Raw genomic sequence first — 15605 nt, forward strand, 5'->3', positions numbered from 1 at the left:
TAAGTAGGGAGGGTGGGGCCCGGGAGGGTGGGGTGGGGCCCAGAGGCCCTTGGGATAAGATTTCCCTGCCAGGCAGGGTAGGGTGACAGAGTCAGCAGGTTTATAAATAAGGTACTTTATTTAGAATATTCTGGAAGCATCCGGAGCATTCACACAGTATAAATATATAAAGGAGCATCTGGCACAACACACCAAGCACATAAATAAGGCACAATCACCTCTTATTTACAAATCTATAAAAAAATCTTACAAAAAGTGGTCCGCAAGTTTCCTTTGGCCTCAGGGGGGAATTGCCCCATTGTCCGTGCTCAACACAACATTGGCAGGTCATGTAACCCCTAAGGTTCCAGAGTGGTCTGTCCTTCAACACCAGCTGCAATCTGATTGGATATTGGGAGGGGCTTGGTTATTTACATTGGAAATATGGCAGAATCCTTTGGCCAGGACAAACCAATAAATAAAGGGGAAGTTCATGGATTGGGAAGGAATTAGGAGAGAATCCTGTTAATGGAAATCAGCAACCAGCAGGAGGCAGGCTGAAGCCTATAAGACGTGATAGATGGTGCTGCTGGGGTCCTGGGACAGTTGAGTGCAGGTATTGCTGGGAGAAGGGATGGTGATTACTCTCTCGCTCAATGTCTCCCCCTGCAGGGGAGAACAGGGACTGCCCTCGGATCCACTATCCACAGCTGTGGGGACGGGGCAGCTGGGGCTTTGGGTGGAGATCCGCTCTACGATGCTGGAGAGGCAGTCAAGGCTGGAGATCACTGAACTTTTCCCAAGTCTCGAGTCTGAAAGGAACAAAGGGAATGAAGGTTTTTCACAGGGGAGGTAGAAGGAGAAGCTACATAGGTCTCAGTTTGAGGGGTTATAAATAGCAGAATGGGGGGGGCGTTACATAGAATCTGTGGTGGAACCCATAACTCACCATTTGGGCTGTCACTGTAGAAGCTGCTGTCGTAGCTGTTCCTTCTCCTGGAGCCGCAGGGGGGGCTGTTATAATCCATCTGTAAAGAGACAAATAATGAAGTCAGTTGCTGCCCCAAACCTCTATTAAGCGACCCCCCCACATACAGGCCAGAACCCCCTTAAATTACAGGGTATGGGCAATTAGGGAACTTGTTGTGTCTAAGGTTTGGTGGAAGCAAAATGCATTAACGAGGAGGAAATAAGAAACAAGTCAATGAAGTTTCCCTTTTCCAGAACTCCCTGCAAATTGAAAAAAAACCCCACCAAAGTGGCTCCCAATTTAGCCTCATGGGGGGATCTCTCATTCACCCCAAAATGTCTGTTTAACAACCCATACCATGTACAAATGGGGGCAAAGCAATGAGAGTGGCAGTTACAGTGGAACCTTTACTGGCAGTCAGGGGGTATTGCTGGGAGTTGGGCAGGGGTATATATGTTTTTGTACATCTGTAACCTTGTTATGAGCAAAGGGAGAAAACAACCCCTCCCCATGCTGATGCTGAAATCCCCAAGGTGAACTGACCAATTACATGACTGTCCAGCTTAGTGTCGGCAGGGGGTCCATGCCCCTTCTAATTAGAGTGGGACAGAGGTGAGAATGACAGGAGCCTGCTGGGAACAGACACCTCCACCCCTAATGCCTACATCTCAGATACAGGACTATCAACCCCCTAATGCCTACGTCTCAGATACAGAATTATCAACACAGAGATATAGGCAGTTATATAAATATATACTGTATGTGTGTGTATAGAGAAAGAGATGACAGATTGATCTTGGTTACTAAACTCTCTAATGGGATAAAACCCTTATCCTGCTTTTTGTGGGATCTACCAATATGGGGGTACAGAGTAGACTCAGAGTGGAGATTAGAATGGGGTTACAGAGAAGATTCAGTGAGAATGGGGGTACAGAGAAAGAATTATATATGAGTATGAGGGACCACACAGAAGGCCCAGTATGTTTGGGGCTACAAGGAACACTGGGGTGCCATGATAATACATGAGCCCGGTGCCACTTACCATGCCATCGGAGCAGTTGGACCTGGGGCTTGAGGCATCTGAGTCCCCACTGTAATGTTCCAGAACCGGGTAGAAAGCCTCATCCTGGTCGTGGAGCAGAGCCTGGAGGCTCTCTATGTAGCGAATCGCGTTGCGCAGGATCTCCACTTTGGGGAGCCTTTGGTTGGGGTTAGTTGAGGTGTATCGCTTCAGGGTCTCAAACGCTTCATTGACCTTGCTGAGTCTCCTTCTCTCCCTCATAGTGGCGGCCTTCCTCCTGTCGGCATTGGTTGTCTTTCTCTTACAGGCTTTGCATGCCCACAACAAGCACCTGCCAGCCTGATGGTGCCCACTGGGGGCCCTCACGTGCTCATCCTCGTTATGGTGGGGTTCCTCTGGTTTCAGAAGAGTCACGTGCACCAGCCTGGGGTCCAGGTCTTCAAAGAAACTCATGTCTGAGGTATTGAAACAGGGGTCGTCGTAGAAGTCGTCGGGGGTCGGGAAGGCGCAGAGAGATCCCTCAGTGACTTCCATGTCCCGCAGTGGTGGGGGCAACAGCTCCATAGAAACAGCGCAAAGTCACTACTCCCAGCGAAGGTTTAAAAGATCCACAGCTCTGGGGTCCAGTCCGAATGCCCACGCACAGTCACCTTGCCCCGTTGTAGGAAATCTGGACTCTTGGCAGCTCTCACCCTCTCAGGGCACCTGATGCCTTTCTGTCCACACTCTATTTATGGCTGCACTTTTAGGAGGGATGTGCTCGGCCCTGTCCAGTTGCACCGGGGGGGGGGACCAATCAGGGCATGGGGCCAGCCAAGTGGGCGTTGTGTCCCTTGGGTTAATACTGCTCTCTGATTGGCTGAAGGATTAAGCCCCAGTGTAAAGTTGCTGCAGACCCTCTGCCTGACAGTTTCTTGTCTAGAACTTTGTGATGTTTCAGAGAGAAGGAGCCTTCCTATTTCCCTCATATTTCACCTTTATCGTAACCCGACAAATTTCTCCAAACGAAGGATCCTAAGGACTTGGGGCTGGGGGGCCCCAGAGCAAAGATTTCGTTTAATTTCCATTTGCCAGTAAAGAACAGGCGGAGCCCCTTTCCTCTCCCACAGTAACCGTGGCATTTGCCTCCCCACGGTGGAAGCTTTCTCCCTTTTATCGAAATTCGTTCCACTCCACACGAAAAGTCACTTTATTCGTCCTTAAAACGGTTTAATGAATTCATTCCAAGTCACTTTATTCGTCCTTAAAACGGTTCAATGAATTCATTCCAATTCCCAGTTTCCCTGTGCCCCAAATATCCTCCACTTGTCATGGAACTGGATATATAGTGTCTGACAGGTTATTTCTCCCTCTCTGCTCCCCCCCCCCGCCCCAATAGGGAAATTCTCCATTCGCACCTTCTGGGATCCCAAAGATTTCGCTTGGTACCGGGAGTCCCAGAGCTAAGTGCTAATTTCCTAATTTAATTCAACTTCCTCAGAGATTCCCTTTCAAGTCTTATCTACAAGTGAAACACACAAGAATATGTGAGACCCTCCTGTGACTTGTGACACTAGATTCAGATTCGCTTCATTGTAGGAAAAGAGAATAAATGAAATATTATTCCCTAGAAAAGAAATACAAATAAACCCCGTTTTCCCCTGCACCCCACATTCCCTGTATGTTGTATTACAGCCCCACCCCCATCAACTCATTCTCTAATATCGCAAAGTAGATAAATTCGCTATATTCGCAAACCTAGCAGCATCCACAGATCAGTCGCTCTGTGAATGGTTAGTGGATTCAGCAGATAATCGAGCAGCAGAGAATAATCGGAAGATATTACTGTAATTAGCTGCTATTATTATTATTATTATTATTATTAATAGTGATAATAATAATGGGAAAATGAGTTAATTAGCGTTAAACAATATTTTCTGGTTTGTGATAGGATAGGGGAAGATACAGAAACATTGGTGCAAAAGGAGCCCCCCAAATCAGTCTCCTTACATGTAGATCAGCTGGGGTGTTGGCTGCTCTCATAAAAATTTTATCACAGTAGGGATCTGCAGGAAAAGATTATTATCACCCCAATAATCTCAATAAGAAAGTGACCATTTTATTGACCTGCCCCAGAGGGTTGGAACTGAATAATGTGCCTGCTTGCAAGGGAGGCAAGTTAAAGGGGTAACAAAAAACTCTCTAGAAACATCCCTCCGAGTATGGGGGCCACCCTATCACCCCTTGTGTCCGTGTCTACTCCTCAAGTTACCTGTTGTGTAACTAAACCGGAGCTGCAGGGGTTAAACTACCCCAGGAAAGGAAGGGGGTGCGAAAGTTCGCACTTGGGGTATTTGTTCTGCGATCTCCTGTGACCATAGAACTTGCTAATGAACAGAAGCTAAAAACTCATTATTAACGCGGCACCTTCCTGCAAATGCCAAATTAGGCCCACATCAAAGCCAGAGGCTCTTGTCATCTCCTGGGTGGGAAGTGAGGCCTGACAAGGGCTGCTGGGAAATATGTCCACAAGGGGGAGACCTTCACCAGCCAACTGTGGAAAATCCATTTAACCTGCTCCTGTTTCACCCCCTGTGCTCTAGAATCAATTCCCCACAAACACTTCCCCCAAAATACCGTTCATAACAACTTCCCTAAACCCCATCATTTTATTTACTGACTCAAAACTCCTATAATTAAACTTCCATGACTTGATCTGCCTTTCCAGTACCCCCAGCAACTACACCAACTGCCCTATAGTAACAGTGGCATAATAGTCTCTAGGAAGGGAGGGTGACTGTGGGATAGCAGATATAGTAGGGAGAGATGGTGCCTATAGTAACAGTGGGTTAATAGTCTCTGGGAAGGAAGTGTGACTGTGGGATAGCAGGTATAGTAGGGAGAGATGGTGCCTATAGTAACAGTTGGATAATAGTCTCTGGGAAGGGATTGTGACTGTGGGATAGCAGGTATAGTAGGGAGAGATGGTGCCTATAGTAACAGTGGGATAATAGTCTCTGGGAAGGGAGTGTGACTGTGGGATAGCAGGTAAAGTAGGGAGAGATGGTGCCTATAGTAACAGTGGGATAATAGTCTCTGGGAAGGGAGTGTGACTGTGGAATAGCAGGTATAGTAGGGAGAGATGGTGCTTATAGTAACATTGGGATAATAGTCTCTGGGGAGGGAGTGTGACTGTGGGATAGCAGGTATCGTAGGGAGAGATGGTGCCTATAGTAACAGTTTGATAATAGTCTCTGGGAAGGTAGTGTGACTGTGGGATAGCAGGTATAGATGGTGCCTACAGTAACAGTGGGATAATAGTCTCTGGGAAGGGAGTGTGACTGTGGGATAGCAAGTATAGTAGGGAGAGATGGTGCCTATAGTAACAGTGGGATAATAGTCTCTGGGAAGGGACTGTGGCTGTGGGATAGCAGGTATAGTAGGGAGAGATGGTGCCTATAGTAACAGTGGGATAATAGTCTCTGGGAAGGGAGTGTGACTGTGGGATGGCAGGTATAGTAGGAAGAGATGGTGTATATAGTAGCAGTAGTTTGTTTAACTGACAAATTCCTGCTCGGAGGGTGACACTTTATGGGTGTAGTAGTAGTAGTATTTGGGTGAGTAGGAGTAGGTTGGGCAATACTAAATCATTGGTAGAAGAGGGCAGGAGAGTCTTTTTGCCCCAGATTGGGAAGAGAATTATTAGTCCCAGACCCTTCTCATTCCCCCTTGTGCCCAGTTATCGACACACAGCACAGTGCTGGCCAGTAGCAGATGCCAAGTAATGTGATGATGGTGCTGGTGCCAGGAATTCTATTTACTCTGAAGCACTCATTTGCCCAGTGATATTTGCCTGCTGTCCAGGGAGTTGTTTGTATCCCTACGACATGGGATTGATCAGCAGTTCTCAGGGTGCCGAGTGTCCTCCAGTTTGCCTGTAGCTGCTCAGAAAAGCTTGTGCAGTCAAGACCATTGTGGAAGGCGATGGCCCAAAACCTAGGGATAAGAGCTAGAGGGTTTTTATGTTTTTTATTGAAAACTTTACAACAAAAAATGAACATTATTTAAATAACATTACAATAACACTGTATTACAGTCATACAGAACCAAAATCCCCAGCAACAAACAAAATAAGGGTGGCAAATGTGTACTCTGGAATCGGGAGGGGAGGCAGGAGCTTTGGGGGCACATTGCCCAGGATCAGAAAAATGTGTCAGTGTGAATGTAAGTGTATGTACAAGTGATCTGTTCTCTTCTTCCTTGAAGATCATTGCTTGTGGGGTGGAAGCTGCCATGTGGGTTCCAGTGAGGATGACAAGTTGTTTGAGGGATGTGTTGGGGCGATTGGGTTTCACTTGGTGGTTGCTCACTGGACATTTGATCTGTTTTTCTAATAGCTGAACCCGACTGAGTCACAGGTGATTTATACACTTCTTGCATATCGACCCCCCATAAGAGTCTCCCCCCATAACACTGTCTCCTCCCTCATAACAGTGTTTCCCCCATAACACTGTCACCCCCATAACACTGTCTCCCCCATAACACTGTCACTCCCTTCATAACAGTCTCCCCATAACACTGTCACACCCCTCATAATAACAGTCTTCCCCCATAACACTGTCTCCCCATAACACTGTCTCCCCGCCCATAACACTCTCTCCTCCATAACACTGTCTCCCCCCTCATAACAGTATTCCCTCATAACAGTCTTCCCCCATAACACTGTCTCCCCCCTCATAATAACAATCTTCCCCATATCCCTGTCTCACCATAACACTGTCTCCCCCCTCATAACAGTATTCCCCCATAACACTGTTTCCCCCCTCATAATAACAGTCTTCCCCCATAACATTGTCACCCCCATAACACTGTCTCCTCATAACACTGTCACTGTAACAGAGCAGGGGACCAGGGGACCTGGCTCTGTACTTGCTCCTCTGCAGTTTATGTGTTTGTGGAGGGGGTCAGTGTGAGTGTATGGAGGGGTCAGTGTGAGTGTGTGTATGGAGGGGGTCAGTGTGAGTGTATGTATGGAGGGGGTCAGTGTGAGTGTATGGATTGGTCAGTGTGAGTGTAAGTGTATGGAGGGGTCAGTGTGAATATGTATGTGAGTGTATGGAGGGGTAAGTGTGAGTGTGTGTATGGAGGGGGTTATTGTGAGTGTGTTTATGGAGGAGGTCAGTGTGAGTGTATGGAGGGGTCAGTGTGAGTGTGTGTATGGAGGGGGTCAGTGTGAGTGTATGGAGGGGTCAGTTTGAGTGTATGGAGGGGTCAGTGTGAGTGTGTGTATGGAGGGGGTCAGTGTGAGTGTATGGAGGGGTCAGTGTGTGTGTGTGTGTGTATTGAGGGGGTCAGTGTGAGTGTAACTGTATGAAGGGGTCAGTGTGAGTATGTATGTGAGTGTATGGAGGGGTCAGTGTGAGTATGTATGTGAGTGTATGGAGGGGTCAGTGTGAGTATGTATGTGAGTGTATGGAGGCTTTGGTATGAGTATATACAGTATGTGAGTGTATGGAGGGGGTCAGTGTGAGTATGTATGTGAGTGTATGGAGGGGTCAGTATGAGTGTAAGTGTATGGAGGGGTCAGTGTGAGTATGTATGTGAGTGTATGGAGGGTTCAGTGTGAGTGTAAGTGTATGGAGGGGTCAGTGTGAGTATGTATGTGAGTGTATGGAGGGGTTGGTATGAGTAAATACAGTATGTGAGTGTATGGAGGGGGTTAGTGTGAGTATGTATGTGAGTGTATGGAGGGGTCAGTATGAGTGTAAGTGTATGGAGGGGTCAGTGTGAGTATGTATGTGAGTGTATGGAGGGGTCTGTGTGAGTGTAAGTGTATGGAGGGGTCAGTGTGAGTATGTATGTGAGTGTATGGAGGGGTTGGTATGAGTATATACAGTATGTGAGTGTATGGAGGGGGTCAGTGTGAGTATGTATGTGAGTGTATGGAGGGGTCAGTATGAGTGTAAGTGTATGGAGGGGTCAGTGTGAGTATGTATGTGAGTGTATGGAGGGGTTGGTATGAGTATATACAGTATGTGAGTGTATGGAGGGGGTCAGTGTGAGTATGTATGTGAGTGTATGGAGGGGTCAGTATGAGTGTAAGTGTATGGAGGGGTCAGTGTGAGTATGTATGTGAGTGTATGGAGGGGTCAGTGTGAGTGTAAGTGTATGGAGGGGTCAGTGTGAGTATGTATGTGAATGTATGGAGGGGTCAGTGTGAGTATGTATGTGAGTGTATGGAGGGGTCAGTGTGAGTGTAAGTGTATGGAGGGGTCAGTGTGAGTATGTATGTGAGTGTATGGAGGGGTCAGTGTGAGTATGTATGTGAGTGTATGGAGGGGTCAGTATGAGTGTAAGTGTATGGAGGGGTCAGTGTGAGTATGTATGTGAGTGTTTGGAGGGGTCAGTGTGAGTGTAAGTGTATGGAGGGGTCAGTGTGAGTATGTATGTGAGTGTATGGAGGGGTTGGTATGAGTATATACAGTATGTGAGTGTAAGGAGGGGGTCAGTGTGAGTTTGTATGTGAGTGTATGGAGGGGTCAGTATGAGTGTAAGTGTATGGAGGGGTCAGTGTGAGTATGTATGTGAGTGTATGGAGGGGTAAGTGTGAGTGTGTGTATGGAGGGGGTTATTGTGAGTGTGTTTATGGAGGAGGTCAGTGTGAGTGTATGGAGGGGTCAGTGTGAGTGTGTGTATGGAGGGGGTCAGTGTGAGTGTATGGAGGGGTCAGTTTGAGTGTATGGAGGGGTCAGTGTGAGTGTGTGTATGGAGGGGGTCAGTGTGAGTGTATGGAGGGGTCAGTGTGTGTGTGTGTGTGTGTATTGAGGGGGTCAGTGTGAGTGTAACTGTATGAAGGGGTCAGTGTGAGTATAAGTGTATGGAGGGGTCAGTGTGAGTATGTATGTGAGTGTATGGAAGCGTCAGTGTGAGTTTGTGTATGGAGGGGGTCAGTGTGAGTATGTATGTGAGTGTATGGAGGGGTCAGTGTGAGTATGTATGTGAGTGTATGGAGGCTTTGGTATGAGTATATACAGTATGTGAGTGTATGGAGGGGGTCAGTGTGAGTATGTATGTGAGTGTATGGAGGGGTCAGTATGAGTGTAAGTGTATGGAGGGGTCAGTGTGAGTATGTATGTGAGTGCATGGAGGGGTCAGTGTGAGTGTAAGTGTATGGAGGGGTCAGTGTGAGTATGTATGTGAGTGTATGGAGGGGTTGGTATGAGTAAATACAGTATGTGAGTGTATGGAGGGGGTCAGTGTGAGTATGTATGTGAGTGTATGGAGGGGTCAGTATGAGTGTAAGTGTATGGAGGGGTCAGTGTGAGTATGTATGTGAGTGTATGGAGGGGTCAGTGTGAGTGTAAATGTATGGAGGGGTCAGTGTGAGTATGTATGTGAATGTATGGAGGGGTCAGTGTGAGTATGTATGTGAGTGTATGGAGGGGTCAGTGTGAGTGTAAGTGTATGGAGGGGTCAGTGTGAGTATGTATGTGAGTGTATGGAGGGGTCAGTGTGAGTATGTATGTGAGTGTATGGAGGGGTCAGTATGAGTGTAAGTGTATGGAGGGGTCAGTGTGAGTATGTATGTGAGTGTATGGAGGGGTCAGTGTGAGTGTAAGTGTATGGAGGGGTCAGTGTGAGTATGTATGTGAGTGTATGGAGGGGTTGGTATGAGTATATACAGTATGTGAGTGTAAGGAGGGGGTCAGTGTGAGTTTGTATGTGAGTGTATGGAGGGGTCAGTATGAGTGTAAGTGTATGGAGGGGTCAGTGTGAGTATGTATGTGAGTGTATGGAGGGGTAAGTGTGAGTGTGTGTATGGAGGGGGTTATTGTGAGTGTGTTTATGGAGGAGGTCAGTGTGAGTGTATGGAGGGGTCAGTGTGAGTGTGTGTATGGAGGGGGTCAGTGTGAGTGTATGGAGGGGTCAGTTTGAGTGTATGGAGGGGTCAGTGTGAGTGTGTGTATGGAGGGGGTCAGTGTGAGTGTATGGAGGGGTCAGTGTGTGTGTGTGTGTGTGTATTGAGGGGGTCAGTGTGAGTGTAACTGTATGAAGGGGTCAGTGTGAGTATAAGTGTATGGAGGGGTCAGTGTGAGTATGTATGTGAGTGTATGGAGGGGTTGGTATGAGTATATACAGTATGTGAGTGTATGGAGGGGGTCAGTGTGAGTTTGTATGTGAGTGTATGGAGGGGTCAGTATGAGTGTAAGTGTATGGAGGGGTCAGTGTGAGTGTGTATGTGAGTGTATGGAGGGGTCAGTGTGAGTGTATGGAGGGGTCAGCGTGAGTGTAAGTGTATGGAGGGATTAGTGTGAGTGTGTACGTGAGTGTATGGAGGGGTCAGTGTGAGTGTGTGTATGGAGGGGGTCAGTGTGAGTGTATGGAGGGGTCAGTGTGAATGTAAGTGTATGGAGGGGTCAGTGTGTCGATGGAGGGGTCAGTGTGAGTATGTATGTGAGTGTATGGAGGGGTCAGTGTGAGTGTGTGTATGGAGGTGGTCAGTGTGAGTGTATAGAGGGGTCATTGTGAGTGTAACTGTATGGAGGGGTCAGTGTGAGTGTGTGCATAGAGGGGGTTAGTGTGAGTGAATGGAGGGGTCAGTGTGAGTGTGAGCATGGAGGGGTCAGTGTGAGTATGTATGTGAGTGTATGGAGAGGTTGGTATGAGTATGTACAGTATGTGAGTGTATGGAGGGGGTCAGTGTGAGTGTATGGAGTGGTCAGTGTGAGTGTAAGTGTATTGAGGGGTTAGTGTGAGTGTGTACGTGAGTGTATGGAGGGGTCAGTGTGAATGTATGGAGAGGTCAGTGTGAGTGTATGGAGGGGTCAGTGGGAGTCTAAGTGTATGGAGGGGTTAGTGTGAGTGTCTATGTGAGTGTATGGAGGGGTCAGTGTGAGTGTGTATGTGAGTGTATGGAGGGGTAAGTGTGAGTGTGTGTATGGAGGGGGTCAGCGTGAGTGTATGGAGGGGTCAGTGTGAGTGCATGGGCAGTGAGTTTCATTTGGAGGGGTTGAACTTGATGTAACTATGAAATTGTTACAAGTTGGCAATAAGGCCTGTTATAGAGTTTAAATGGCAGTTGTAGGGATCAGCAGGAGGTGATAATGTCTGTCAGTTGGGGGGGATGATCAGGAGTATTGGGTGCCTGGGAGTTCAGGGGATGATCAGGAGGTGAGGGTGCCTGGGAGTTGGGGGGAAGATTAGGAGGAGAGGGTGCCTGGGAGTTGAAGGGATGATCAGGAGGTGAGGGTGCCTGGGAGTTGGGGGGGTGATCTGGAGGAGGGGGGTGCCTGGGAGGCGGGGATGAATATTATGGATTTGGTATTAGCCATTCAGCCTGTGGATTGGACACTATGCATTACAATGTACAACTGTAACCCCCAGTAACCCCAGACACGAGACACAGGCACAGTGGAGGATGGGCAGATATGGGGCAGGGTTGGTGCAATGATATTCAGGCAGATCACTTTCTGGCATTGTGATTTCAGTGATATTCTACCCCAGGACACGGTCTGTGTAATGGGTCCCATTAGCTATGGATGCTGCAGGAGATTAACCCCCAGATACTGATCATATGGTCTGAGTGGTTTATGGGCAAATTAGCCCCTGGGTGGGGCAGCTCCAAGTGTATTGGGTTTCCCTGGGGAGAAGAGACACTTTAACTGCCTTTTGCCCTATAACAGTTTAACCCTAAAGACACCGCTGCAAATTCACTGCCATATCCCAGCACACCAAGACCTGAGTTTCCATCAGCTGTAATGGACCCTGGGCCCCCAGTATCAATTGAGCTACAGTTCTTGAGCAGACTTCCACCAGCCACATACTTCAGCCCCCCCCGTGAGATTACAATCTAAGTTTCCTATCACATTCCCATCAGTCCCTGCAACACTGAGCTTACATTCTAAGGGCCCTATCACATTCCCATCAATTCCTACCCCATAGAACTTACACTGTAAGGTCCCTATCACATTCACATCAGTCCCTACCCCAGTGAACTTACAACCTAAGGTCCCTATCACATTTCCATCAGTCCCTGTCCCAGTGAGCTTACAGTCTAAGTTTCCTATCACATTCCCATCAGTCCCTGCCCCAGTGAGCTTACAATCTAAGGTCCCTATCACATTTCCATCTGTTCCTGCCCCAGTGAGATTACAATCTAAGGTCCCAATCACATTCCCATCAGTCCCTAACCCACTGAGCTTACAGTCTAAGGACCCTATCACATTCCTATCAATTCCTGCCCCATATTACTTACAGTCTAAGGTCCCTTTTACATTCCCGTCATTCCCTACCCCAATGGTGTTACAATCTAAGGTCCCTATCAAATTCCCATCATGTCCTTGCCCGATTGAGCTTACAGTCTAAGGTTCCTTTCACATTCCCATCAGTTTCTGCCCGAATGATCTTACAATCTAAGGTTCCTATCAAATTCCTATCAGTCCCTGCCCCACTGAGCTTACAGTCTAAGGTCCCTATCCCATTCCCATCAGTCCCTGCCCGAGTGAGCTTACAAAAGTCCTTATCACATACACATGGAAGAGGACCACTTTAATCAGGAAGCAGTGCCTTTGTGTATGTTTTGGGGACCCAATTAACACATGTAAGAATTTGGGAAAACCAATAGGGAAGGACTGTGCAGAGGTTAAATATAGCAGTTCATCCATACCTCCCAACTGTCCCTTTTTCGGAGGGACAGTCCCTCTTTTGACAGCTCAACCCACTGTCCCTCATTTGTACTGGAAAGACCCTCTTTTCTCTGCACTGAACAGCCAGAAAAAGAAACAAAGTTTCTCACTTAATTGGCTTTTAGCAGAGAGCCCAGAACAGCTAACAGGTGCAAATAAGATACTTTGTAACAATTTTGAGACACAAAAACACAGTTTAGATAAGGAGAAATATTTTCAAACATTCATAACCTGCCAAAACAAACATGGTAATTAGGGGGGGTGGCCACATAAAGGGGTGTGGTCAAAAAAATTGCTGCGCTACGTGCGGAAATTTTTTTTTCTGTCCCTCTTTTTACTTCCAAAATGTTGGGAGGTATGGTTCATCTCTGAAATACTAAAGAGTTTATATAAAGCTCATCCCCTATAAAGATAATTAGTGCACTACCTACATTGTCAGCTCTTGGGGTAAGGACAATGATTATTGTAGTGCAGTCATATTTTCCTATCCTAACCTTTACAGTACTGAGTCCCCTCACATGCACCATTCCTCAGGTGCACAAAGGGTTAAACTGTAGGATGTGGGTGGATTGGACCATTTTCAGAAAAGCAGAAAGCAGAGCCCTGGGCCTGACCTGATACCCAGCAGCTGCTCCCCCCGACCAGTTGCTCAATCCCCCCCCCCCCAGCCATTAACTGGCAGCTGTCACCATATACCTGCTCTGCAGGGCAGGACCATCTCAGTCACCCCAGGTGACCCCCGCACAGATATCTGTTGTGGTTCGTGCACACAGATATCTGCTCTGTTTGTATATGGGGGGCATTTCTAGAGGGGTGGCACTAGATGGGATTACCCCCCCCCCCTTCAAAAATTTGCAGGAAAAAAAAACATTGATACATCAGAAGCAGTTTGTGCAAAGTGCCCTTTCGCCCCTGGGTCATACTATAATGGCATATAAAAGGGCAGGTATCACCTCAGGAAATATTTTAATATTAGTTCCATATTTCTCATACATCCCTGTTATTCTTGCTTAACTCTATTCCATAAAGCAAGTCTGAGCTACGGACAGACATAAGTCAGTACTGGGGGGGAAAAGACTGAGCTCTTTGGGTAGATAGGGGAAGGGACAGACTAGATGGGACAGACATAAGGACATATTGGAGGTAATAAGCTTGAGCTCTTTAGGTGGCCATAGATGCAAAGTTCCGCTCCCAAGGGACAGACTAGATGGGACATACATATGTCAGTACTGGGGGGAATAAGCCTGAGCCCTCTAGGTAGATAGGGGAAGGGACAGACTAGATGGGACAGACATAAGGACATATTGGAGGTAATAAGCTTGAGCTCTTTAGGTGGCCATAGATGCAAAGTTCCGCTCGTTTGGCAACATCGCCAAACGAGCGGATCTTTCGCCGATATGCCATTAACAAACATGGCTATATCGGGTGTAATCTGATTGTTCGCTGCTCCCCAGAGCTCCGGCACTAGCACGCCAGCACTCTTGCACCTGTGCGGGCGGGCTCTGGCGCTGCGGGCCCCGGCGTGAAGGAACGGCCCAGCAGGTGCTACACTTTTGAAAGAGCCAGGAGCCCCTTAACATCGCCAAAGCCGTGCGGCCATTTATGAAGCCCGAACAGCCAAAGTCCCAAAGCGGTGAAAAGACCCAAAGCCACGAAAACAGCCGAATCGGCGAAAAGACCCGAAGTCATGTAAACAGACGAAATTTAAGACCTGATGCGCCGAAAAGACCCAAATGCACGAAAACACCCAAAATTGAAGTCCTGAAGCAGCGAAAAGACCCAAAGTCATGAAAAGAGGCAAAGTTGAAGTCCTGAACCCATGAGTTCAATTCTACTGAACACTAATTTGGGCCACCAATGTATTATTTTAATATTCTATAGGGCTCTGCTACCAATGTTTTTTTTAAAAAATATTCTTTGGGGCCCCAATTTTTTTTTACCTTGTAAGGGGGGCCCTGATACCAAAGTTTTTTTAAAAAGTATTTAGGGATGCAACAAATCCAGGATTTGGTTCAGGATTCGGCCAGGATTCTGCCTTTTTCAGCAGGATTAGGCCGAATCCTTCTGCCTGGCTGAACCAAATCCGAATTTGCATATGCAAATTAGGGGTGGGGAGGGAAATCACGTGACTTTTTGTCACAAAACAAGGAAATATAAAAGGTTCACCCCTAATTTGCATATGCAAATTAGGATTCGGTTCGATATTCAGCCAAATCTTTCAGGAAAGATTCAGGGGTTTGGCCGCATCCAAAATAGTGGATTTGGTGCATCCCTAAAAATATTCTTGTTCATTCTAACGGTGGCCCTGGACATAAATCAGTACTGGGGGGAATAAACCTGAGTTCTTTAGGAAGATGGGGGGAAGGGACAGACTAGATAGGACAGACATAAGGCTGTACTGGGGGGGGGGGAATAAGCCCTGAGCTCTTTAGGTAGATAGGGAAGGGACAGACTAAATGGGACAGACATAAGGACATACTGGGGGGGGATAAGCCTGAGCTCTTTAGGTAGATTGGGGAAGGGACAGACTAAATGGGACAGACATAAGGACATACTGGGGGGGGGGATAAGCCTGAGTTCTTTAGGTAGATTGGGGAAGGGACAGACTAGATGGAACAGACATAAGGACGTACTGGGTGGAATAAGCCTGAGGTAGATGGGAGAAGGGACAGACTAGATGGGACAGACATAAGGCTGTACTGGGGGGAATAATCCTGAGCTCTTTAGGTAGATGGGGCAAGGGACAGACTAGATGGGACAGACATAAGGACATACTGGGGGGGGGTAAGCCTGAGCCCTTTAGGTAGATATGGGAAGGGACAGACTAGATAGGACAGACATAAGGACGTACTGGGTGGAATAAGCCTGAGTTCTTTAGGTAGATAGGAGAAGGGACAGACATAAGGCAGTACTGGTTTAGGTTTTTAGGGGATTTTTCTTTTTAGGTTTTTAGGGGATTTTGGTTTTTTTT

General features: G+C 47.3%; 1 protein-coding gene and 1 long non-coding RNA gene across 4 annotated transcripts in view; both read right to left on the reverse strand.

Annotated features, from left to right (window-relative positions):
* Positions 1-98: 98 nt before the first annotated feature.
* myod1.S (myogenic differentiation 1 S homeolog) lies at positions 99-2680 on the reverse strand. The gene is given in 3 exon segments (NM_001085897.1): positions 99-791; positions 929-1007; positions 1992-2680. Coding segments are annotated over 3 exon segments (870 nt in total). The 5' UTR covers positions 2535-2680; the 3' UTR covers positions 99-543.
* Positions 2681-5767: 3087 nt separating this feature from the next.
* Positions 5768-15605, reverse strand: part of LOC121393198 — an 80203-nt gene continuing 70365 nt past the window's right edge. For all 3 annotated transcript variants that reach the window (XR_005960834.1, XR_005960833.1, XR_005960835.1), the window contains one exon: positions 5768-5945. This is a non-coding gene — a long non-coding RNA (uncharacterized LOC121393198). The remainder of the gene's footprint in view (positions 5946-15605) is intronic.

Source organism: Xenopus laevis, chromosome 4S, assembly GCF_017654675.1.
Source record: "Xenopus laevis strain J_2021 chromosome 4S, Xenopus_laevis_v10.1, whole genome shotgun sequence".
Classification (NCBI taxonomy): domain Eukaryota; kingdom Metazoa; phylum Chordata; class Amphibia; order Anura; family Pipidae; genus Xenopus; species Xenopus laevis.